Below are 25,931 nucleotides of genomic sequence, written 5' to 3'. Positions count from 1 at the left end.
GCAGTTACATGAAAGCCGCAAGCTTTCACAAGCAAATAGATGACTGATATCACGCCGACTTTATGATTTACATTTATGATTATCATGAATGTGTACCCTATGATGTGTACTCTATGAGCGCTCTGGAGCGAGTCACTTCCAAGACGGCCGCGCAGACTGCAGTGTTACTATTTTTAGCATCATGTCGGAGCACTCTATAGCCCTACGTACCTTTATCTTATGTCGTTTCTCAACACATGTTCTGACAGGAGGACTGTCTTTGGAGGAGTCGCCTTGTCCCAGGTGACTGCTGGATCCGGCATAGCTACTAGTAGACCCCCTCCGGAATACTGTAGGCACTGCTGATGGTGGCAGCACACGTTTGTGCTGAACTACACACCCAAGAGATTCTTTTAAGCTGGGAAGGGTGTCAAAACAATCCAAATCGAAGTGTTCAGAGCACAGGACGGATGTTGGCGAGGGCTCCCACTTGTCACGAGTGCGCCTGACTTGGTTCACCCACTTCGCATGCAGCTCGGGATCTCTGGGAAACTTGAATAAACTTGCCCCATCCTTGTAGGTTTTGGAGCAAAAGCCAGCAACACAACGCGAAGGCATAATAACTAATATTTTGATATGTATGTGTGTGTATAATACTAATAATGACAAACTGAACACCTGTCGCATCAACAACAAACTGGTAAGTTAGGAGGAAGGTTCTTTCGCTGACGTCATATAGCTCCTCCTCCGTCTCCTGGGTGCTGCAGCCCCGTCAAATTTGCCCAAATAGCCGCGTTTTTTATCATAACTTGTAAAATGGGCGCCTTCGTGAATTAATATATAGATCATCGGGAATTACTTTATGTTATAAAACATCGCCAAAGATGTCAAAAACGTGTCATCAGACCTTTAAAGGTAGAACAAGCTGAGTAAAAAAAAAAAAACTGTTGTAATTTCAGTTCCCTTATTTTCATCTCACTTTCTTTCTCTGATCCACCAGACTTGTGCACATGCTTTAATGGAAGTGGAGGTGGTGTTTTAAGGCCATCTGCTTGTGCTACTTCAGCAAAGGAAGACACGTGCAGTGAGTGCTTTTCTTTCTATACAGTCAGTTTCATTGTCTGGTGGAATTATGGACAGTTATTCCATATTTATTGGGAGTGGTACATGTGTATCTACTTTCAGAATGTACTTGATCTGTTATGTACATGGTAATTTATAGCATTGACACACTTTACTATATAGTGCTTGTTATCTAAAGGCCAAAATGTACTTCAATGGGCGCAGTCTGTACACTGTGTGCAGGATGCAAATTTTGTCATGTGGCCTATCTGCACTGATCTATGCAAATGCCAAACTGTTTGTGCTGTCCAAGCATGAACTATAGCAGAGTCTGTGTGTCAAACAAACTGGGTACTGTGGGGGTACCCCACTAAATATACTCTGTCAGTAAACTACGGTTTTGAATGGTGATGTTGGTTTTAATTTTAAATAAAATGAAAAGTAATACAGATAAAACTAAATCTTTGATGTGAATATTCAGAATTAGGCAAAAATTCTGCAAATTTGTGGAAAAATGGCGGCTTGATCTGGGACATGATAAACGGTTGACTGCATCGCGTTCCCTTAAAAAGGTTGTAGTCCACTGAAAAGTCTACAGTTATCACTAATTGTATTTTAAGTTGTAACTTTATACACCTAAGGATTGTTGCGCTCACAGAATAATCATAACCGTAATAAAACATCATGCAACATATTCCATCACCGTCGTAACTCCATTTTCCGCAGACCCAAAACCAATACGATCGTTTTTTTTTTGTTTTTTTTTTTAATCTAAACAGAAAGCCTCAGGGTCAAGGTCACTACCTCACCAAAAGTAGTAACTTAAAATCACTATGCCATATAAACATTTTTATATAAATCTGCGATTTTGTTTTTTAAAACGAAAGCTGAAAGTTAGGTATAGAAATATTCTGAGCTATAAAATGAGTTGTGGTCTTTTTTTTTTATTTTTATTTTTTTAACCGTAGCGTGTTATTTGTGTGCGGGGAAGGACACACATTAACAATTTGCATGTGTAGAATGGAATTTTCCACTCCAACAGTTAGAAGTTGATCGTGCTTCCATTTGCGGTCTTTCTGTTACGCGGGTGATCTGTTCGGACGTTATCACTGAAAAGGTGAGTTTTGACAGTTTTTTGTTTTAGTCTTGCAGTATAAGGCAATAGAATGCTTCTTTTTCATCTTGCTTTCATATTTCGTAGTGTTTGCGTATTTTTGGCCAATATTTTGCAACCATGGTCAATTTAGATCGAACTTTTAATAGAATCCACGGCCAGTCATTTTGCCCCGCCCGGTGCGGTAGTGATGTCCCGTTGCTCGCGCGCCGCAGCAGAGACCCGCGCGACCTTCAGCCGGTCCAGTCGCTGTTCTTTTACCAGCGCCGTTATTCTCATCTTTCCGGTGTGTTCTTGATTTTTCCATCGTGTCCTATTTTGCCATATCAAATACCCAAACTGTATCATATTATTCATATTTAAGTGAATAATCAATTCAGTCGTCATAACTTGGCATTTTTAACCCAAGCAATCAAAAAGAGGAAATTTATTCAATATTTTCACTCATCTGTGAAGGAGGGGCTTTAATTCTTCATGGAGTTATTTTATATGGAAATCAATTTTACGAAAGCATTTGAATTGTAATCAAAAGAAATTTCCACAGTGGAGGCCAGATAAAGCAAGATGCTATCTTTATTCTTATTAAACATGACAAACATTTAGTGTTAGGGAAATGCAAAAAAAAAAAGTAAAATTAGAATTTATTTTTTGACCATAATGTCCCAAATGAGAGACCAGTTTGAGACGGATAAAGAAAACTGTTCTCAAATAGTGCATTTTTATATGCACGCGCGCGCACAACCCTGATTCCAAAAAAAGTTGGGGCAAAGTACAAATTGTAGATAAAAACGGAATGCAATAATTTACAAATCTCAAAAACTGATATTGTATTCACAATAGACAACATATCAAATTTCAAAATGTCTCACTTTCGACATTTCATGCCAAATATTGGCTCATTTGAAATTTCATGACAGCAACACATCTCAAAAAAGTTGGGACAGGGGCAATAAGAGGCTGGAAAAGTTAAAGGTACAAAAAAGGAACAGCTGGAGGACCAAACTGCAACTCATTAGGTCAACTGGCAATAGGTCATTAACATGACTGGGTATAAGAAGAGCATCTTGGAGTGGCAGCGGCTCTCAGAAGTAAAGATGGGAAGAGGATCACCAATCCCCCTAATTCTGCGCCGACAAATAGTGGAGCAATATCAGAAAGGAGTTCGACAGTGTAAAATTGCAAAGAGTTTGAACATATCATCTACAGTGCATAATATCATCAAAAGATTCAGAGGATCTGGAAGAATCTGTGCGTAAGGGTCAAGGCCGGAAAACCATACTGGGTGCCCGTGATCTTCGGGCCCTTAGACGGCACTGCATCACATACAGGCATGCTTCTGTATTAGAAATCACAAAATGGGCTCAGGAATATTTCCAGAGAACATTATCTGTGAACACAATTCACCGTCCCATCCGCCGTCGCCAGCTAAAACTCTATAGTTCAAAGAAGAAGCCGTATCTAAACATGATCCAGAAGCGCAGACGTCTTCTCTGGGCCAAGGCTCATTTAAAATGGACTGTGGCAAAGTGGAAAACTGTTCTGTGGTCAGACGAATCAAAATTTGAAGTTCTTTATGGAAATCAGGGACGCCGTGTCATTCGGACTAAAGAGGAGAAGGACGACCCAAGTTGTTATCAGCGCTCAGTTCAGAAGCCTGCATCTCTGATGGTATGGGGTTACATTAGTGCATGTGGCATGGGCAGCTTACACATCTGGAAAGACACCATCAATGCTGAAAGGTATATCCAGGTTCTAGAGCAACGTATGCTCCCATCCAGACGACGTCTCTTTCAGGGAAGACCTTGCATTTTCCAACATGACAATGCCAAACCACGTACTGCATCAATTACAGCATCATGGCTGTGTAGAAGAAGGGTCCGGGTACTGAACTGGCCAGCCTGCAGTCCAGATCTTTCACCCATAGAAAACATTTGGCGCATCATAAAACGGAAGATACGAAAAAAAAGACCTAAGACAGTTGAGCAACTAGAATCCTACATTAGACAAGAATGGGTTAACATTCCTATCCCTAAACTTGAGCAACTTGTCTCCTCAGTCCCCAGACGTTTACAGACTGTTGTAAAGAGAAAAGGGGATGTCTCACAGTGGTAAACATGGCCTTGTCCCAACTTTTTTGAGATTTGTTGTTGTCATGAAAATCACCTAATTTTTCTCTTTAAATGATGCATTTTCTCAGTTTAAACATTTGATATGTCATCTAGAGATAATGAGTCATAATATGTCAGCTAATAATGTCATAATAATAATATGTCAGCTAGAGATAATGAGATGAGATAAGAATGAGATGTCATCTATGTTCTATTCTGAATAAAATATGGAATTTTGAAACTTCCACATCATTGCATTCCGTTTTTATTTACAATTTGTACTTTGTCCCAACTTTTTTGGAATCGGGGTTGTATATAATTTTAGAACAGTTTTCTTCCCATTATCGCCTTCCAGCATCCACAATGAAAGCTTTTCTCTTGAGTTGCCAACTGTCACACATGCCATTTGTGGTCTTGTTTTTATCTTATTCTGGGTGGACTGTCTTTCAGACCACGCTCTTTGCCACTCAGTGGGTATTCACTGAAGGTGTGGTGCATGTGTGTTCAGAAATGCATCCACGTTCAGCAGAAAATTGAGTTGCGTATCCTCTGGAAACACCCATGCACACATCTGTGTTGCATGAAGCTGCATCCATTGAAGTACACTTGGGCATTTACCCTTACCTTAATTTTGGCGTAATTGCACGTGCCTTCTAGATCAGGCATAGCATAGTTCCTGTATGAACCATGGTGGCAGGAATCACAAAGTTCTTAAACTTGAATTGCAACAATGGTTAAAAGTTGAGATTCAGTTACGGATTTCTTTGCACGACCCTGGGAAGAGGCCGTTTATAACGGATCTCCGTAGCCGTGAAGATGAATTCAAGGATGACCCTGACCCAAAAAAAGGACCGGTTTTCAAGTCCGTCATGGAAAGTGCTCAGCTGCTGATGTTGAGTGAGGGAAGCCTTCATGAGTCATGCTTTTTAATATCCTGTGGGCAGTTCATGACCTTTCTGTAATGTGTTATGGGAGTTATTGCAAATGACGTCATGAAATATGGGGTATTAATAGGAGTCTGCATTAATTTCATGACCTGTATATTTCAGTCTTCCAGAAGCCTATTATTGTTTATATGCACTGTGTGGACAGTAGGGGTGGGCGATATGGGCAAAAAATATCTCTATTTTTTAGGATTTTAATGATATTTTGACGATATTTAAAAAAAAAAAACCCACTTGCTTAAAGATTACAATAATTACAATGACTAAAAGAATCATTGCAGTGACACAAGTATTTAAGGAAAAGCCATATTTATTTTCTTAAACAACTTTTAAATTAATAAAAATGAATAATTCAATTGACAGTTCGTAACGGCAGCAAACATTCTAATCAACCGTCTCTGACGGCAATACGGGTCTGCAAATATCCCGCCTGTTCCGCTGCCAACGACCAATCATATGTCGATCTGAACCAACAGCTTTCCAGTCATCTTGCAGCTTCGTGCTCCGCTGTCCCTCTCCTGCTGTTATAGAAGTACTGCGCCTGCGCAGTGTCAAAATAATCCACGAGAAAAGTGGATTTTAAAGCTTTTTCTGAGTCATGAGAACCAACTTAACACTCAAGTATAATCAACTTTTCATGGCGATTTCAATCATATGCTCTTCGCGACCGTTAGTTTTCAGAGTCCAGTATTGATATCTCCCCATTCATGTTCAGAGGGTCTGGTCTCACTAATCCGAAAAAGATGCCTGAAAGTGGCCGGCGAGTGACAGCACTTGGCCTGATAGGAGCCCGTCACAGCTGCTTCTTCTTTGTTGTTTTGTTTTGTTTTTTTTCCCCTCAAAAAAAACGTAAACTACAAGTCAAAGTTTTTCAGTATAACAATAATAAAGAAAAATGTGCTCAATTTAAAATGTATTGAAACTATTCGAAATCGGCTGATCGGTTCGTTCATTCATTATTATCCGTGAGTACAGAAACACTAGTAATAATTTCTGGATCATTGCTATAAACGTGGACTAATATTTCTTGGGAACCAATGGGTTAATGACATGGAATGAACCAACCGACCAATCGCATTTTTTCTTCAGATGGTATCTGGGTAAATGAGCAGCTGTCTCAGCCAATCACATTTTATTGCTGGACGGGATCATATCACGACATCTTCCGGTAGATACCCGAAATCAGCTTTGTGCGTTGTGAGGCCAGCGGAGCAAAAAAAAAAAAAAAAAAAAACTTTTAATATGCTGAGCAATGTTTGATACATTTTGGAAAGTTGTTTTGGTTGCTTTATAGGTTTCTTAGAATATTTAACTCGTCATGTCTGTGCTGCTCTCCTGGGTTGCTAGAAACAGTTGTGTTGCCCTGGCTTGGTGTATAAAATGTGTGGCCCCCCCCCCCCCCCCCCAAAAAGCAATTTAAGGCCCGTCCATCAGTCCGTGTCTGGCGCCGGGTCTGCTCCGCTCTGTATTGATTTTTGGCGGCTTAATTAAACTCGATAATGCAAAATTACACATCGTCAAAACAACATTCACGATGACATCGCAGACGATACATATCGCCCACCCCCTAGTGGACAGTGCATAATATTTTGAAGGCACATGAAAAGTAAGCAACTATAAACCAGGACGAAGCGTTTCGGTCACATTTAAATTCCAAGTCTTTGACGACGAACTGACGGGTAATTAATGTGTACAGACAAGCTTCCCCCCCCCCCCCCCCCCCCCCCCCCCCAATTGACAAGCACAGGTTGTCCTGAGTACAGCGACTGCACGTCACGGTCTAGAATTTATTATTTTTTTAAAAATTAAAATCGGCCTAATCTTTTGGTTTCCTGCAGCTCAGTGAGCTCTTTTTCCAGCTGTACATGCCAGATTGGTCCTGATGGAACACCCATGCTATCACATTTTTGTACCCAAAGTAATGTCCCAGGTTCCACTTCTCTCACCTGGACTTCTGCTAGCTAGGCAGCAGTATCTCTACGAACACATCTGAGCCTTTGTTTGAACCCTGCAAAGACGTAATGTGTCCAAACCAGATGTGCTGCCTCAAACTGGGTCGGGGGTACCTGGAATACTGATGTTTCCAATGTGTGGATGACCCAGATGCCTGCAGGCCCAGAGAAGTCGACAGTGCTTCTGGACACAATTAACATAAGGCTTCCTTTTTGTACAGAAAAGTTTTAACTAGTATTTGTCAATGTAACTCCATATTATAGCATTTTGTCAGAGTTGCCGAAATAATCCCAAGCCCATGTGGTTATATCAGCTATAGATGAATGACGGTTCTTGATGCAGTGCCATCTGAGGGATCGGATATCATGGGTGTTCAGCATGGGCTTGTGCCCTTTCTCTCTTATGCACTGAAATTCCTCCAGATTCCTTGAGTCATTTAATGATGTGCACTGTATGGGGTGAAATCCAAATCCTTCTCGATCTTTCTTTAAGGAACATTTTGTTTTTAAATGTTTCAAGTATCTTCTCATGCACTTGTTTGTTGAACTGGAGATCCTTGCCCCAGCTTTGCTCTTCAAAGACTGGACCTCTCGTGGATACTGATTTTGTACCAGATTATCACTACGTTCAGACTGCAACCTGAAACGACCCATATCCGATTTGTTGTGAAATCGGATTTTTTTGTTAGGCCGTTCACATTACCAATTATATGAGACTTGTATGCGATCTCCAATATGAACGGAAAACGACCCAAAAGTGTCCCGCATGCACAAATTGACACGTAATAAGCACATCTACGTAATACGTAAACAAAAAAAAAAGTGCACTCTTCAAGTTTGCAAGTAAAGCATGGAGATGAGGCGAGACCTGACTGTGGTTTTTGTGGCAGCGGCGGAACTCGCACAAGAATCTGATTAATGTGGGCAGCAGACTAATGAGACCGAAGGTGTCAAATTACTGGAAATTTCCAGAACAATCTTATCTTGTAATACAGGATGATTTAACATCCAGGTCCCTACCAAATCCACCATTAGCTTGATCAATTCTATAAAAGTCTATTTAAATTCTGAAAACTGTACAAATGTTGTTTTCCACCAAAGAGGCGGGATTAGCCAACGCAGAATAGTGACGTTTGTCTCTTGTTGATGACGTGTAGGTCGCATGAATGCGACCTGTCCGGTCAGACTGCAGTCGCATGTGAAAATAACGGATATGCATCGGAATTAGAACCACATATCCAAGCGGCCTGGGTCGCATGTGAAAAAATCGGATCCGTGTCGTTCAGATTGTCAATAACATCGGATATGGGTCGTTTCAGGGTGCAGTCTGAACGTAGTCTATGATTTAATCACCGGTGTCAAATGACGTTTGTTTTACCTCTTACTAGCCCTAAATTACCCCCATTACAACTTTGCGTGTGTTGCTGGCCTGATTATGCAGGAATGGATATAAATTTAAATTCACAAATGAAGTTGACCAGACAAAACATGAAATCTTGGGTTTGTGCTGTATGCAGTGAAATACAAGTCAAAGTATATTTAGAAATCCATTCTGTTCCAACCATTTCTAATTTTGGGATTGCATATTTACATATATGAAATGGACCAAATGAAGAATCTTTTTTTTGCACTGTATGTACCGTATGATAAGGTCCCAAGACGGTGCTGGCCAAAGACAGTATGTTGTTCACAGCCCTGAAGAGGAAAGGAGGTGCTGCAAAAGGGAGACGAGCCTTCACTGCAGTTGGGGCTAAGCAAGAGCATCAGGTCCCTTCTGCCGTTCCAGTTCCTGGAACCTCCCCCATGACAGCAAACAGGTGAGTTAAGCTCTTGCTCAAGAAGTTTGAGCAGTAAAACGATTCTGAAACTGTAGCATCCAGACTGCCTGCTCACGTTCATGTTGAAGCCCACTTTCCAGTAGAGATGTGTGACTGTGTCTGGGCAGAAACTGGTGTGAGCTCTGACTGTTTTTTGAGCATTTTAAATCAAGCTTTAATCAGTGTTTTATCATCACTACTCTGGCATGAAAACTGTTTATGAAGCCAGTTGGTTTAGTGCAGGCCTATTCAAATAGCGGCCCGGGGGCGAAATTGGCCCGATTGAAATTTTAATCCGGCCCGCGGCAGGTTTTTTTAAAACAAAATAAACATATCTACCTATCTACCGCGGTGCACAGTTTTCTTTACTGCTCTGGCACAGGTCAGAATACAGGTCGTCTCCATGGTGACACTCATTCTCGCGATGTGACACTCCATGCAGCTACAGCAGTGGCACCATGGCGCTGTCCAAGCAACATCGCAAAGTTTACAGAGAAAACCGTAAACTTCAAAGCGAATGGACTGAAAAGTACTTATTTACTTTGCCAACTACGGCAAGCGATAGACCTGTGTGTTTATTGTGCAACGAATCCGTAGCTGTGGCCAAAGAGTACAACGTGAAGAGACATTTTACAACAAAACATGCTTCATTTTCTGAGCAATACCGAGAGGGCTCCGAGGAGAGATGAAGGAGGATAGACAGACTGGTAACTTCTTTTGAATAAGGTCAGTGTGTAATTGGTGGCTTTTGTACAGAACGAGAGCTTTTATTGTATCTCTACGAGTGGTGTGGATACTGACAAGGGAAAAAAAAGACCCTTCACCGAGTCGGAAACTATTAAAGACTGCATGCTGGCGGTTGTTGACAAAATGATTGGTGACCAAAAAATGAGACAACGTGTCATCTTTACTAAGTAACTTTAAAAACGCACAATGGAATTCAACACGATATCACTTTTTAGATCCATGCATATAGTTGAAATTTGATATTGTATGTAATGCACACATCTTGAAACATCGATAAAGGACATTTATTGTCAAACTCAAGAATTAATTCACAATAAAAAAATTCAAAGTGACAGTTGGTCCATGTTCGGACCGTCATGCTGGAGATTCTGGGTCTGTGTCGTCCAGGGGTCTCAGCAGCAGTGACTGAGGGTGTCAGGAATCTGTCACGGAGGTGAGCTAGCCTGATGTGCTGATCCTGAACTGGCGTCGTGACTCGAGGCTGACCAGGGCGTGGACGATCCCTGGTGCTCCCTGTCTGTCTGTAACGCTGACTCAAACGGGAAATGGTCGAATGATGAACACCGAAGTGCCGGGCGACCTCTGTCTGTGTACTTCCGGCACGCAACATCTCGATGGCCTGTTCACGTTGATTTTGGCTTAGGCGTGGCATCTTCAATAATGACGATTTTCCCATCATTTCCCCCGGGTATTTATAGGCAAGATTGTGTGTGTGTGTGTACAGTGTATGCAAAATTTGTTTGAAAATTAAAGCCTGTCCATGTCATTGACTACCCGAGTCATATTGTATGTTATTGAGTACAACTCCCTTAAATTCTGATTTGAGCACAGATTTGGAACTTATTCGGGCGTAACGAAGTTATTTTTCCATTGTGATATTTCTTTTCTTCTTGAGATAAACTCAGCACGAATTCAGCAAGTTTTATCAATGTGCGTTTTTAAAGTTACTTAGTGTATTAAAAAAAAGTACCATTTTTCATTATATTTCATAATAAAGGAAAAGAATAATGTACCTTATTTTATTTCATATATTATGTACCTTAGTATAGTATATTTTAATTGCCTTTCGCTGATATCAATTTTATGTCAATTGTCTGTCCGGCCCTCTCAAATTTTGTAATTTTCTAGTTTGGCCCCCCTGCAAATGTATTTGAATAGCCCTGCTCTAGTGTTTCAAGTTGATGCAGTGGAGTTTTTAAATAGGCTGTCCGTTCATTTAAATTCTCAAGCTTGAGTCCTGCAAATATTTTTCTGAGTAAATTTATACTATGCTTTTAATTAAACGTTTGATAGGTCACTGACTGAACTCTGGATTTGGTGCGACTGTCCTGGTTATTTAACGATATGACTTTATTCCAAACAGTTTGGAGGACACGACCGAGCTATGCAAGGAGGCAGCTGCAGTACTAGCTCAGTGTGAAGAGTCTCTTCTAGCTGATTCCACCACAGCTCTATTGCAGACCTTTGCTTTGCTTGAGTCCCAGGATTGCTCAACCCAACTCCAGAACTCCAGCTTTGAGGTGATCTCCCTTGGCAGTCGCTCATCCTCAGGATTCTGTGAAAACTGGGCGGACCCTGAGAAGCCAGATGACGCACAACTGGAAGTAGCAGATTCAAGCAGCTGCTTCCTAGACTTGGATGCTAATGGTGACGTAATTGCACTTGCCATCGGAGAGCTGGAGCTGAGCGAGTCTGACACAGCTGAGCTCCTGTACACGCCGTCACCTTGCATTGTGGAGTCTGAAACCGAGTGCCCCGACCTCCCAAAACTTGCTGAACAGGAACGTCTCGGTGTGCAGGCCAGTCCTTCACTGACTGTGTTATCGCTTTTAGAAGGAAATCCAGAACAGTGGGACACAGAGTTGAGAAATTCAGAACCGTGTAATCCTTTCTCAGAGCTCTGTAAAAGTGGGCTGCTATTATCAAGTGACAGACCAGCAACCTCCACCCCAAAGAAGCCACTGTCCAGCCCTGCTCCATCGCTCCCTCTACTCACCCTGATCCAGGAGGGCAGGTTTCGGGCCAACTGCTACCACAGAGATGGAACACCCATTGGTATAGGACTATACGTTATACCAGGGCTTTTCAAAGTGTGGGGCGCGCCTCCCCTAGGGGGTGCCAGAGTTCTTCGGGGGTGGGCGCAATGTGAGGAAAAATAAACCAGAATAAGTTACTATTGCGGACATTTAGCGAACTTCAGCTAGCCTTTACCAGAGACAAAACGGATCGATTTTTAGTACCTAAAGCTACAGTGAGTGAGGAGACAGTCTGGGCCAAGCAAAAAAAGAAGGAAGTATGACCACGATTATTTAAAGTTTGGATTTTCATGGACTAGATCTGAAGATGCTCCACTGCCACAGTGTGTTGTCTGCCAAGAGGTGCTAGCTAACTATGCTATGAGATGTTTAAAATGTGTAAAACAAGATGTTTTTTAAAAAAGAAAAAGCACGTTTTAAATGTGTAAAAAAAAAAGTTTTCAAAAAGCACAGATGTTTAAAATGTGTAAAAGAAAAATGTGTACAACAGCCATTTTTTAAAAATACGAATGGAACATTAAGTATAGCAACAAAAATTGTAGGGGGTGGGCGCTGTTTATTTGCTCTCTGGGGGGGGCTGACTCTCCCACACTTTGAAAACCCCTGCTTTATACAACTTGAAATTGGACAATGTATAATTTCACTTACAGCATGTCTCCTCCCCAAAATATTTTCTACTGTCAAAAGGAATCTACTAATCACATCAAGGCTCATCTTTACTCGTATTCAAATGAAATGAACAGTAGTAGCTATCTGGCAGTGGCGCTGTGTCTGATCTCTGGCTGTATGCTTGTATTTTTGTCATGTAGAGGTGCAGTGTGATGTACGCCGAATTACACTCTCTAGTGGAGGTGCCTTGTTCTGTGTGTGGCTGAGTGGAAATCATTTTTTCCTCCACCAGCAGGAGACACTGCAGAGCACACAGGCCTCCACGGCAGAGTCTTCTGTTGAGGATGGCTTGGCTTCCAGCCTGCGAGAGGTGAGGCCAAAAGAGATCACATTTAAAAGCAATTGCTCATCTATTTACAGTGGGGCAAAAAATATTTAGTCAGTCACCAATTGTGCAAGTTCTCCCACTAAAAAAAAGATGAGGCCTGTAATTTATCATAGGTATACCTCAACTATGAGAGACAAAATGAGGGGAAAAAAATCCAGAAAATCACTGATTTTTAAAGAATTTATTTGCAAATTATGGTGGAAAATAAGTATTTGGTCAATAACAAAAGTTCATCTCAATACTTTGTTATATACCCTTTGTTGGCAATGACAGAGGTCAAACATTTTCTGTAAGTCTTCACAAGGTTTTCACACACTGTTGCTGGTATTTTGGCCCATTCCTCCATGCAGATCTCCTCTAGAGCAGTGATGTTTTGGGGCTGTCGCTGGGCAACACGGACTTTCAACTCCCTCCAAAGATTTTCTATGGGGTTGAGATCTGGAGACTGGCTAGGCCACTCCAGGACCCTGAAATGCTTCTTACGAAGCCACTCCTTCGTTGCCCGGGCGGTGTGTTTGGGATCATTGTCATGCTGAAAGACCCAGCCACGTTTCATCTTCAATGCCCTTGCTGATGGAAGGAGGTTTTCACTCAAAATCTCACAATATATGGCCCCATTCATTCTTTCCTTTACACGGATCAGTCGTCCTGGTCCCTTTGCAGAAAAACAGCCCCAAAGCATGATGTTTCCACCCCCATGCTTCACAGTAGGTATGGTGTTCTTTGGATGCAACTCAGCATTCTTTCTTCTCCAAACACCACAAGCTGAGTTTTTACCAAAAAGTTCTATTTTGGTTTCATCTGACCATATGACATTCTCCCAGTCCTCTTCTGGATCATCCAAATGCTCTCTAGCAAACTTCAGACGGGCCTGGACATGTACTGGCTTAAGCAGGGGGACACGTCTGGCACTGCAGGATTTGAGTCCTTGGCGGCGTAGTGTGTTACTGATGGTAGCCTTTGTTACTTTGGTCCCAGCTCTCTGCAGGTCATTCACTAGGTCCCCCTGTGTGGTTCTGGGATTTTTGCTCACCGTTCTTGTGATCATTTTGACCCCACGGGGTGAGATCTTGCGTGGAGCCTCAGATCGAGGGAGATTATCAGTGGTCTTGTATGTCTTCCATTTTCTAATAATTGCTCCCACAGTTGATTTCTTCACACCAAGCTGCTTCCCTATTGCAGATTCAGTCTTCCCAGCCTGGTGCAGGTCTACAGTTTTGTTTCTGGTGTCCTTTGACAGCTCTTTGGTCTTGGCCATAGTGGAGTTTGGAGTGTGACTGTTTGAGGTTGTGGACAGGTGTCTTTTATACTGATAACGAGTTCAAACAGGTGCCATTAATACAGGTAATGAGTGGAGGACAGAGGAGCCTCTTAAAGAAGTTGTTACAGGTCTGTGAGAGGCAGAAATCTTGCTTGTTTGTAGGTGACCAAATACTTATTTTACTGAGGAATTTACCAATTAATTCATTAAAAATCCTACAATGTGATTTCCTGGATTCTTTCCCCCCATTCTGTCTCTCATAGTTGAAGTGTACCTATGATGAAAATTACAGGCCTCTCTCATCTTTAAGTGGGAGAACTTGCACAATTGTCTCGTCTCGTCTTCTTCCGCTTTATCCGGGACCGGGTCGCGGAGGCAGCAGTCTAAGCAGGGAAGCCCAAACTTCCCTTTCCCCAGACACCTCGGCCAGCTCCTCGGGAAGAACACCGAGGCGTTCCCAGGCCAGCCGAGAGACATAGTCCCTCCAGCGTGTCCTGGGTCTTCCCCGGGGCCTCCTCCCGGGGGGACATGCCTGGAACACCTCCCCAGGGAGGCGTCCAGGAGGCATCCGAAAAAGATGCCCGAGCCACCTCAGCTGATTCCTCTCGATGTGGAGCAGCAGCGGCTCTACTCCGAGCTCCTCCCGAGTGACTGTGCTTCTCACCCTATCTCTAAGGGAGCGCCCAGCCACCCTGCGAAGGAAACTCATTTCGGCCGCTTGTATCCGCGATCTTGTCCTTTCGGTCATTACCCAAAGCTCATGACCATAGGTGAGAGTCGGAACGTAGATCGACCGGTAAATTGAGAGCTTCGCCTTTTGGCTCAGCTCCTTCACCACAACGGACCGGTAAAGCGACCGCATCACTGCGGAGGCTGCACCGATCCGCCTGTCGATCTCACGCTCCATCCTTCCCTCACTCGTGAACAAGATCCCGAGATACTTAAACTCCTCCACTTGAGGCAGAACTTCTCCACCAACCTGGAGAGGGCAAGCCACCCTTTTCCGGTCGAGAACCATGGCCTCGGACTTGGAGGTGCTGATTCTCATCCCAGCCGCTTCACACTCGACTGCAAACCGCCCCAGTGCATGCTGAAGGTCCTGGTTTGAAGAAGCCAACAGGACAACATCATCCACAAAAAGCAGAGATGAAATCCTGTGGTTCCCAAACAGGATTCCTTCTGGCCCCTGGCTGCGCCTAGAAATTCTGTCCATAAAAATTATGAACAGAACCGGTGACAAAGGGCAGCCCTGCCGGAGTCTAACATGCACTGGGAACAGGTCTGACTTACTGCCGGCAATGCGAACCAGACTCCTGCTCCGTTCGTACAGGGACCGGACAGCCCTTAGCAAAGAGCCCCGAGCCCCATACTCCCGAAGCACCCCCCACAGAATACTACGGGGGACACGGTCGAATGCCTTCTCCAGATCCACAAAGCACATGTGGACTGGTTGGGCAAACTCCCATGAACCCTCGAGCACCCTATGAAGGGTATAGAGCTGGTCCAGTGTTCCGCGACCAGGACGAAAACCGCATTGTTCCTCCTGGATCCAAGGTTCGACTATTGGTCGAATTCTCCTCTCCAGTACCCTGGAGTAAACCTTCCCTGGGAGGCTGAGAAGTGTGATTCCCCTATAATTGGAGCACACTCTCCGGTCCCCTTTCTTAAAAAGAGGGACCACCACCCCAGTCTGCCACTCCAGAGGCACTGTCCCTGACCGCCACGCGATGTTGCAGAGGCGTGTCAACCAAGACAGCCCCACAACATCCAGAGACTTGAGATACTCAGGGCGGATCTCATCCACCCCCGGTGCCTTGCCACCGAGGAGCTTGCAAACCACCTCAGTGACTTCGGCTTGGGTAATGGACGAGTCCACCTCTGAGTCATCAGCCTCAGTCTCCTCAGTGGAAGACATGACGGTGGGATTGAGGAGATCCTCAAAGTATTCCTTCCACCGCCCGACAATGTCCCCAGTCGAGGTCAACAGCTCCCCACCCGCACTGTAAACAGTGTTGGCAGAGTACTGCTTCCCCCTCCTGAGGCGCCGGACGGTTTGCCAGAATTTCTTCGAGGCCGACCGATAGTCCTTCTCCATGGCCTCCCCGAACTCCTCCCAGTTCCGAGTTTTTGCCTCCGCAACTGCCCGAGCTGCAGCACGCCTGGCCTGCCGATACCCGTCAGCTGCCTCGGGAGTCCTGGAGGTTAAAACTTGCACAATTGGTGGCTGACTAAATACTTTTTTGCCTCACTGTATATACATATTCTTTATCAATTTGTATGGCGTTTTGTCTTTTTTTTTTTTCTTTATACAAAGGGCTACTTCTCTCCTTTATTTTTTAAATTTAGGTGATCAGTGAACCAGAGCATGGTAAGGGTCTGCGCTCCTCCATGAGCCTGGAGCAGACTGGCGCATGTGAAGGGCAGTTTGAGGAAGACTACCAACCATTGCGGCCCATCGGGAAGGGAGGCTTTGGTGTCGTCTGGCTTGCCTCACGACGTCTCGATGAACAGGAGGTTAGAACTGGATGGAGAACTTGAACGCCTGAGTTTTCTAGCTTGTTTTGTTTTTTGTTCATATTCTGTCCATGTTTGCTTTCTACCTTTTCCTTGATCTCAACCTCCTTTTATGTTTTCCTCACAGGTGGTCGTGAAGTTTATCAGGAAGAGCCGGGTGGTGGAGGAGTGCTGGGTGGAGGACCCTGAGCTGGGTCAGGTCACTCAGGAAGTGGCCATACTTGCCCGATTGTGCCACCCTAACATTGTCAAGGTACAGAAGTGTTTTCAGCCAAACTCTGCATGTTGTGGGTTTTTTTTTTTTTTTTTTTTTTTTTATTTATCTAAATGAAATTAGAGTTTTCTAGATGTATATCTACAGTGATTAACACCAGGATAAGTGGTGTCTATAAATAAAAGATGAGTGTATTCAGCTTGTTTGCATTGGTTTGACTTGGGCGGATGGATAAATAATTTATTTGCCAAAGGCAAGGTGAATAATAACCAAGACAAAGTCGAGGTTATTATTCACTGAGCCCGAAGCAGATGGTTTAGTAAAAATGCACCATATTAAAAATTTAAATCTTCAAAAGTGGCACATAAATGTAATCCGTGCAGGCTTGTATCACTTAGCGACGCTGAGTCATGGGGGGACGGCACGGTCTCCTCACAGCAAGAAGGGTCTGGGTTTGAGCCCAGCGGCTGACGGGGAGCCTTTCTGTGTGGAGTTTGCATGGGTTTCCTCCTGGTGCTCTGGTTTCCCCCGCGGTCCAAAGACATGCAGATGGGGTAGCTTTGGCTTGAGGTTGGGCTGAATTACCCTTGAGCAAGGGCACCTGACCCACAACTGCTCCAAGGGCACTGTAGCATAGCCGCCCACTGCTCTGGGTGTGTGCGCATGCTCATTGCTCACTTGTGTGCGCATGCGTGTTCACTGCTTCAGACGGGTTAAATGCAGATGTTAAATTTCACTGTGCGCTTGAGTGTACGTATGACAAAGGCTTCTTCACAAAATACTTTTGTTTTGACATGAATCGAATGAATCATTCCACATTGCCTTTGAATAGTTTTAGACCAAATGTCAGTTTTTTTTAAATGCTTTTTTGAAACTGCATTTTCTCTTTAATTCTTCCTCACTAACAGTGACAAGTGCTCGACCATCATTTTGACAAGTTGCTGGAGGTGATCATAGAGAAATAAATCTCTCGATCAATCAGCACATGCGATTTCCTATAATGCCTCCGTATTGGAGAGAGATGGACCTGTCCATCTTCATATCCACACGAGTTATACTTTAGGTTACATGCACAAGGTGTATAGAGTTATGTGTTAAGAACCTAATAACTTGCCTAAAAGTCCTCTAAATGTTACAAATCACACATGGTCTTCTGAGCTTTAACTCTTTACCCCTTAAAGCAGTTGCTACAGCCACCCTTGTATATGTACAGCAGGGGTGTCCAAACTGATCCATAAAGGGCCGTGTGGCTGCAGGTTTTCATTCTAGCCATGCAGCAGCACACCTGACTTGGCTCATTCAATCAATTGAACTGTCTTCACATAGTCAAATACTTGCAGCCACACCCACCCTTGATTAAAGGGTGGGTGTGTCAGTTGATTGAATAAGCCAAATCAGGGTGCTGCTGCATGGCTGGAAGGAAAACCTGCAGCCACACGGCCCTTTATGGATCAGTTTGGACACCCCTGATGTACAGTATATACTGTTCACCCGTAGAACATGTTTACAAGAAAAAAGTCTAAAGACAAGGTTTTGTTCATATCAGTTTTCTCCTTCATTATGTTGAAACAGTCATGACATCATACATTTTTGAAAAGATGGCATGACAGAGTACAGACATCACTCAAAAGTTATGTTTCAACATTCACCAACTTGCAGGTAGTGTCTGAAAGGTGAGTAATACCTGTGTGAAAACCAATCTTCACATTTTACATGAAGAATTCATGTCAAATGGTGTACAATAAATGATTACTGCAACTTTACAAAGATGCTTTATATAATGTTCAATTATCTTTTCAAAATTCATACATTTTTATCATAAATATTCATCTGGGATACGTGTAAAGGGTAAATACGTATGTAGAGGCAAATTCAGAGTCGCCAAATGTCGTTATGCATACACGCCGGCGTCATATGTCATTAAGGGGTAAAGAGTTAAAACTCAGCTGATCGTGGGGTGGGGTATGTGTTTTTATTTATTCCAGTGGGAGGCAATTGAAAAGACTGCTTCTTAGAGTAGCTTTATACCTGGGGGAGCACACCTCTTTTACGACAGGATATAATGGAATCTTTACCAGCATTTTAGTTCCTGCAGGATGTACATTACCTGAGGTTATTCTACTGGTCATTTTATAAAGAAATAAGAGGGACATGGGTCTGGAAAGATTAGTCCACTTACAGATGACGATTTGGAAGAGGCTAAAACCCCAGCTGCCTGTGTAAAACTAATCCAGAGTGCAGAGAAGAGCAGAGTTTATTTAGAGCTTATCCTTGTACATAAGTGTCTGCGTGCAGTTTGCATAATGGGAAGACCTGACGTTCTTTCCTCTCCCACCTGATGGTGTCGAAGACCCCACATCTGTTGCTGAAGTCATGTTTAATTTGTCTGCAAAGGTGCTGGAGGTGTTTGAGAATGAGAAGTTCTTCCAGATGGTGATGGAGAAACATGGAAATGGCCTTGACTTGTTTGAGTTCATAGACATGCATCCCAGGCTGGATGAACCACTTGCCAGCTACATCTTCAGGCAGGTGTGTGTGTGTGTGTGTGTGTGTGTGTGTGTGTGTGTGTGTGTAAGTGAGTAAATGTAAAGGACCTATTCAGATTACACAAGTGGTAGCTCTTGAAGGACCAGGATTGGATAGAATGGAATCTTGGGAAAAAAAAATTCCATGCCATTTAATAACCCTAAAAGGTGTTTGTGTTTTGATAGTTGGTGTCAGCAGTGACTTACCTTCATGGGAAAGGCATATTGCACAGGGACATTAAAGATGAGAACATCATCATAGACACAGAGTTTCATATCAGACTGATTGACTTTGGTTCTGCGACCCTGTTGGAGCCAGGCACGCTGTTTCACGTGTTCTGCGGCACACTGGAGTATTGCTCACCTGAGGTGCTGCAAGGAAGCCCGTATGTACACAGCATTGATATCTGTTCCCCCACATACACTAAATATGGTAATGTCCTACTTTTGGCCTAACTTGCATCTTTTTTTTTTTTTTTTTTTGAGACATTGTTTTATTTAATATGAATAGTGTATTTAGATACTTTGGCTTCTAAGGTGGGGTTTACATTAGACCGTATCAGCGGATCATCAGATTAACGTTTTTAAAGCGATTAATGTGCACACAGCAACACCAATACACGATTCGCGTGCACACAGCAACACCAATACACGGATACGCTCAGCTCTGCAGGCATCCTGCGCTCCAAATCACTCCGCCCTGAACAGCGAGTGCCCTCTGGAGGGTGCGCACTCCGGCCCTGCGCAGCTCACAGAGCGCGCGAGTGGAGCGCACAAGCTGTGATTTGGGACTGAGCCGCTGTGTGTGTGATCCCAGCGCATATCACTTACCACTTACAAGTGGAAGGATGGCAAGCCGAAAGACGATCATAACTACACAATGGGCAGTATTTGCATCAGTATTTGCAGTATTTTCATACTTTTATACTCTTTAATGAAAGGTGATACAAGGCGGAAGTCCGCGCCGTTTTTCAGCAGTCGCGTCACATGACCAACGCCAGCGAATCAGGAAGGTGGATGTCACAGTGACGTTGTCCAATGACGACGCCAGCTAGAGCTCAGCACAGCGTATCCGCGTATTCTCAACGTTTACACAGCACCGGATCAGACACGATCTGGATTGAATACGTGGACGCTGGCGGATTCCCGTTTCCCGGCGTTTTAATGTAAACGGACAGTGCATCTGCAAAGAAAACGAGACCGATACGGTCTAATGTAAACTTGGCCTAAGCTGCTATGGTGCTGTACGTATCCTTGTACTTTGAAGACCGAACTCTGTACTTTTAAAATGCATTTATGTTAATTATATTAGTGATGACATCACTGAACCAATCCTGGGCTGAAAGATTGATCTCCTTACCACAGTTTAAAGTTTGGGATTATTACTGATACTGGGTTATTGATGTGGTGTCAGTGAAGCAAAGCATATTGTTTTCAGAATAACCTTTCTCTTATAAATTTGTTTTGGTAGATGGGGGGGGTCTCCCCCTCCCTCCCTCCTTTTTGTTCTACTGAAGTTCTTGTATTGTAGGTACAAAGGACCGGAACTGGAGATGTGGTCTCTGGGAGTACTTGTATACACCCTGCTGTTCAGTGAAAACCCTTTTTGTAGTGTTGAAGAGACCATCCAAGCCAAACTCAACATCCCCTTCGAGATCTCTACAGGTACACCGTGTATGTGCACTTTGGTCAAAATAGAGGCCAACCCCAGTCCTCTGTGTATGGGGTTAAAATTTTCTTGAACATGTTCACCATGTATGAGGCGTGTCATGTTTACAGGTGGTTTAAAAAAAAAGGCTAACTCAAACTATATTTACCCCTAATCCTGTAGTCAAATTAACATCCACCAAATGCAAATGGAGTTCTGTCCTCATACCCTGTACCAAAAGTGACCGTGGTTTCTGGTTACTGATGGTCATGCCATCTCAAATCAACCAAATTCCAGAATCACTTCATCTTGGCTAACAAAAAAACCCTTCACATTGACGATATGGGTACAGGCCCACTTATACAAGAAGCATATTCTGAGGTATTGCCTGAAAGCACAGAGGGTCTAAAACACAATATTTTACCTTGAAGGAGTTTTTAATCAGATCCATAATGTTTGGCATAAACTACATATCAAATACTTCAAAATGAAAACAATGTTCAATATTTTATGCACTTTTTTATTCAGTTGATGTCCCCCCCCCCCAACTAGTTTTGTGAATGTTTTATCTACCCATGTATTAATTTAAACATTTGATATTTGTAACCTTGATGCTAACATGGCGTTTAAATTTTGACCTCTTACCTTATGTCTGTGCTACTATCCACAACTTTCCCGACCTCTGACCTTTCCCATGCTGCATCATAGTGGAAGCCAGGATCTTTCTTCTGCTACACTGCATTGATGTTTGTAGGAAAGGTAAAAGATGACTAAAAGGTGGTTTACACAGGTCGGATTTTCTGATGTGCTCTGGGGATATGATCAAAGTGCCCCATCTGTCTACCCTCACAGAATGGGTGGATGACATGAAGTTGTGGCCCGATGTCGGCTACATTGACATTGTGTCTATTGTATTCTTAGTGAGGGTGTTGCTGGCAAGGAGCTAAGGAACTACAAAAGGATGGAGGCATACAGTTATCTACACAGTAATAAAATTGTGTAAAAGAGGGGGTGAATTTGTTTGCTTAAAGGTTGAGCCTAGCCAGAGCACAAACAAACCCAAACGCCTGACTTTGGTAATGATGAGAGCCAGTGGCGTGATGGAAACAGTTGGCTGTTCCTGCACTGCAAGGTCAGGGAAATCCTGCGGTCATGCAGCAGCTATCATCTGTAAGGTAGGTTCTGTCAGAGTAGAGCGATTTTTGTATTGGTTTACTAATAATGTAGTGTTTATGTATTGTAAGTCGCTTTGGACAAAAGCATCTGCCAAATACTATATGGGTAGTATCTCATTGGGCTGCGACAGCCTGCAACTAGTTGGAGACACAACAATTGCGATAAAATAATGCGAATTAGCAACAATTTTCACTTGGAATCACACTGAATTGATATTCGCATATTTTACTGCAATTGTTGTCTCCAACTAGTCGCAGGCTGTCACAGCCCGGCTTTCCCTCGGCAGGCAGGGAAGTAGAGGAAGCCTCACGGAAACTGACTTGAGAAGGGTTCGCGACGGCTTTGCGACACCAGCGACGCATTTGCGGCTATTTTGAGAGAAATTTTATCGCACGAATCTTTTGAACATGTTCAAAATTTCAGCAACGAAGGAGCGACTTGTGCGAGGAAATTGAGAAGCCTAGCGAATGTTTCAAGACACTTTTTTGAAAAACTCTTGCGAATGACATTCGCAAGCTGTTGCAGCCCAGTGAGTTACTGGCTTAACCATAAGCACTTGGCTCTAGTCTAATAGAACTCTACCAGCCTACTGTACTGCGGTGTCTTGTATCGGCTCAAGAAGCAAACGCTAGGTCAGAGGAGCATAGGCTAACCATTAATGCAAATGCTGTCAAACTTTGGAAACGAACGTACCATGCTTAAATAATTCCTTGTCTGTCTGTATATTTTGTCCAAGCTTCAACTTCTTAACTACCCTGACCATTCCAAATATTGGATGGTATTTGTAGGTTATTTGTTTACACTAGTACTTAAGCACTGGTCACTCTTGGATTCTCTTGGCTACATGTACTTATTCTTAGTCGCTTTGAATAAAAAGTCAGCTAAATGACCATTTGAATAAGGGTTGTTTTACAAACAGGGTACACAAGCTAAAAATCCCATTTAACACTTATCTTCAATATCAAAAGGCTTGACTAAATAAACTTGGTTGTTTATTGTAGCCCTGTGATGGCTCTATTTACCATGCAAAAAAAAATTGGTGATAACGTTATTTTTGGTGAATGTATGGCAATATTAGCCTGGCAAGCCAGACTAAATGTGAAATATTTAGTCTGGCCTCGATCCGTAGACATTTCTGACGGGTGTGGGAGGAACAACCTGCTGTCTTTCAAACTGTCTGTGCGTATAGGCCAACGCTCTGACCAATCAGCGCAACAGTGACTGTGACGTAGTCAGAGCGACAGAAAGCAGTGGGGGAGGCCTTGAAATAAATAATTTTTCAAAATGCGTATTAATTAATAAACAGGTTCTAGATATTAAGAAGTTTGGAGATGACCACAAGTTTGGGGTCTGTACCACATTACCCCCCCCCCCAAAGTGTTTTTCAAGGGTTTGCTTAAACTGTTTTTGAGAGTTTTTTTTTATTTAGTGGTGTTTGGTGAAATAATTTCCCTTAAATTTAAAATAACGGGAAAATAAGAAACGATCAAAAAGTAATGTTTCAAAGCTGTTTATTAATTCTTCGTACTGCACAAACTAGCCCATCCTTTTGGCTACGAGCGGAGCCAGCTGGTAGATCAGACTTTTGCCATAGCCGGTCGGCAAAACAGCGAAAACGTCCTTCTTGAAAAGGAATGAGCGGAGAGCCTCTTCCTGCTCATGTTTCAACGAAAACTCCAAGTCTAATTCTTCTAAAACTGATTCCAAAGCGGAGTCAAACGCGTGCTGTTCACTAGCCGTAGCCATCTTTCCTGTTGCACTTTCTCCAGCGTCGCGCAGCTTTGTCGTCACTCCTGCAAAAGCCCGCCCAAAGAATCCAAACAAAAACCTTGCGTTGTGATTGGCGGGCACGATTTGATGCCCGGGGTGTTTGTTTATATGGTGCAAGGATAGACCCATTCGCTAGGCAAAAATATTTTTGGCCGCTAGGCGGGTGGGTCTAGTTTACTAGGCTATGGCAATGTCATATTTAGCAAAATTCCTCGTGTCATTTAGAAAAAGTGCTTTTTTGACCACAGGCAGCTCCAAAAGGGATGCACTTAAATCATTCTTTATACCATAAAACAAATATTTGGTTCCATATCATTGGAAACATAGTTAAGTTTTAATGTTGAATGCCAGTAAGTTTTCAGACTATTTTGATCAAATTAGTATGTAATTGTGTCAAAAAAATGTCCTCTCCGAGACAGCTAATTTTTCATTATAAAATAACATATCTAAAATGATTTTCATCCTAAAATGTGGTCAAGATATTGGGACACAAATATTAGAGACAACTAACACAAAGCTTACAGCCTTTATATTTAAAAGCACTATGGAAGTAGTGGATTCTGAATTGTCAAAAAAAATGTCCTCTCCGAGAATCACTTCATTTGTTTCTCCCAGCCCTGCTTAAAGCTACACTTAATCTTCATCTTATAGCAGATTACACAAAACTACCATACACACGTCAAAAAATTACCTGAAATCTGTTCTTTAACTTGTCCTTCACTTAAAAACTGGTACAAGAACCAGTTTGAATCGGTTTGAATTTTGGACCCCTGTGACACAAACTCTGTACCCTGATTGTAAAACAACCCATTATGTACAATATCGAAACAATTACATAGAATTCATGCCGTCGATTCGGGTCCAAAATGCAGTGGTTAGTGGAAAGACAGGAATCACAGGTACAGATGAGCAGTGTATGGTGTCCATTTGTGCTCAAAACTTAGATTTTATTGAACGGAATCTGTTTTCACGAATTTTGTGCACCTGATGACTGCACATGTCGAACCAGAAAAAGACAATTTAGAAAGGGGTTATCCTCTGACTAAAACACGGTTATCGTAGCTAGCTCCGCTTGGCTACGTTCGGCTGCCTTAGCTGCTCGGGTAAACCGAAACTCAAAGACCGGCATTTGGGAGAGGTGGGTGTTGTGACGGTTCCCATTGTGTCTCGCAGGAAAGCTGTGGATGGGACATTTTAACAGCAAAACCAATGCAGGAGAGGAAAGGCTCTCTCCCTGTTCTCAACATGCACGGCTACAGTGTAACAGAAGTCATGAGATGAACAGATGACCTCTAGTTTCTGTTGTGCTGCACTGCTCTCCCCATGTCTGTCAATTTGGAAATAATAATAAATGGGGACAAAATGTACTTGCATGATGGTCCGTTTACATGGGTGGGGAGCCAAAGTATAAGGAGCCTAAACAAGAGCCCTGTATGGCACACTGAGCTCTGAAGACTCTTCAGTAACACGAGCATGCAGCTAAATGATGTAACTTGTGTGCCTAAACTGATAGTCTGTCTTAAAATGTCATGGCCAGATGTTGAGTGCTAAAGTCCAACAAAACACCACCACAGTTGATTCAACTGTGCGTCACTGGTCGATTTAGCAAGGTGTGTGTTTGTTTTTGTAGAGTTGTACACTGTGCTGGCTGGTTTGCTGCACAGAGACCCAACTAAGAGAATGACACTGGAGCAGCTCCTGCAGGAACCATGGATCCGGCAGCCCATTAACCTGGCAGAGTACAGCTGGAGTGAAGTGTTCCCCTGTAATCATGGTAAACTTGTATATAATAAAATTTAAGTAAAATTATATGCACACGCATGCATACAACTGAGCTTTAAGATTTTTTCGATGTGGTTGAAATGTTTGATTTGTGGCATTAAGGCCATTTTATACTTCTGCAGCAAATGTACACCATAGCGATGGTGTCGAGCTCGCACAAGGTGACGTATTTATGCTTGCACATAAGGTGAGCGTCTCCTCTAGGAGGCGTGATTTGTATGAAATGCACCAGAATTTACTGCTTTTACCCAGAGCAGAATGTGAGCTCTGGGTTTCACTGTAGGA

The 25,931-nt window shown here is 43.0% G+C and overlaps 1 protein-coding gene across 5 annotated transcripts in view; it reads left to right on the top strand.

Annotated features, from left to right (window-relative positions):
* Window positions 1-25,931, top strand: part of pask (PAS domain containing serine/threonine kinase) — a 74,697-nt gene that overhangs the window by 40,107 nt on the left and 8,659 nt on the right. For 3 of the 5 annotated variants that reach the window (XM_060906062.1, XM_060906059.1, XM_060906060.1), the window contains 10 exons: window positions 980-1,063; window positions 8,811-8,976; window positions 11,087-11,778; window positions 12,569-12,738; window positions 16,364-16,531; window positions 16,659-16,784; window positions 19,140-19,274; window positions 19,457-19,656; window positions 20,802-20,935; window positions 25,495-25,638. In XM_060906062.1, coding sequence (XP_060762045.1) covers window positions 980-1,063; window positions 8,811-8,976; window positions 11,087-11,778; window positions 12,569-12,738; window positions 16,364-16,531; window positions 16,659-16,784; window positions 19,140-19,274; window positions 19,457-19,656; window positions 20,802-20,935; window positions 25,495-25,638 — 2,019 coding nt within the window. Of the gene's footprint in view, window positions 1-979; window positions 1,064-8,810; window positions 8,977-11,086; window positions 11,779-12,568; window positions 12,739-16,363; window positions 16,532-16,658; window positions 16,785-19,139; window positions 19,275-19,456; window positions 19,657-20,801; window positions 20,936-25,494; window positions 25,639-25,931 lie in introns of those variants that run through there. The other 2 variants (XM_060906061.1, XM_060906063.1) reach the window with 2 other exon arrangements.

Source organism: Neoarius graeffei, chromosome 23, assembly GCF_027579695.1.
Source record: "Neoarius graeffei isolate fNeoGra1 chromosome 23, fNeoGra1.pri, whole genome shotgun sequence".
Taxonomy (NCBI): Eukaryota; Metazoa; Chordata; class Actinopteri; order Siluriformes; family Ariidae; genus Neoarius; species Neoarius graeffei.
This window is presented reverse-complemented; position numbering and strand designations above follow the sequence as displayed.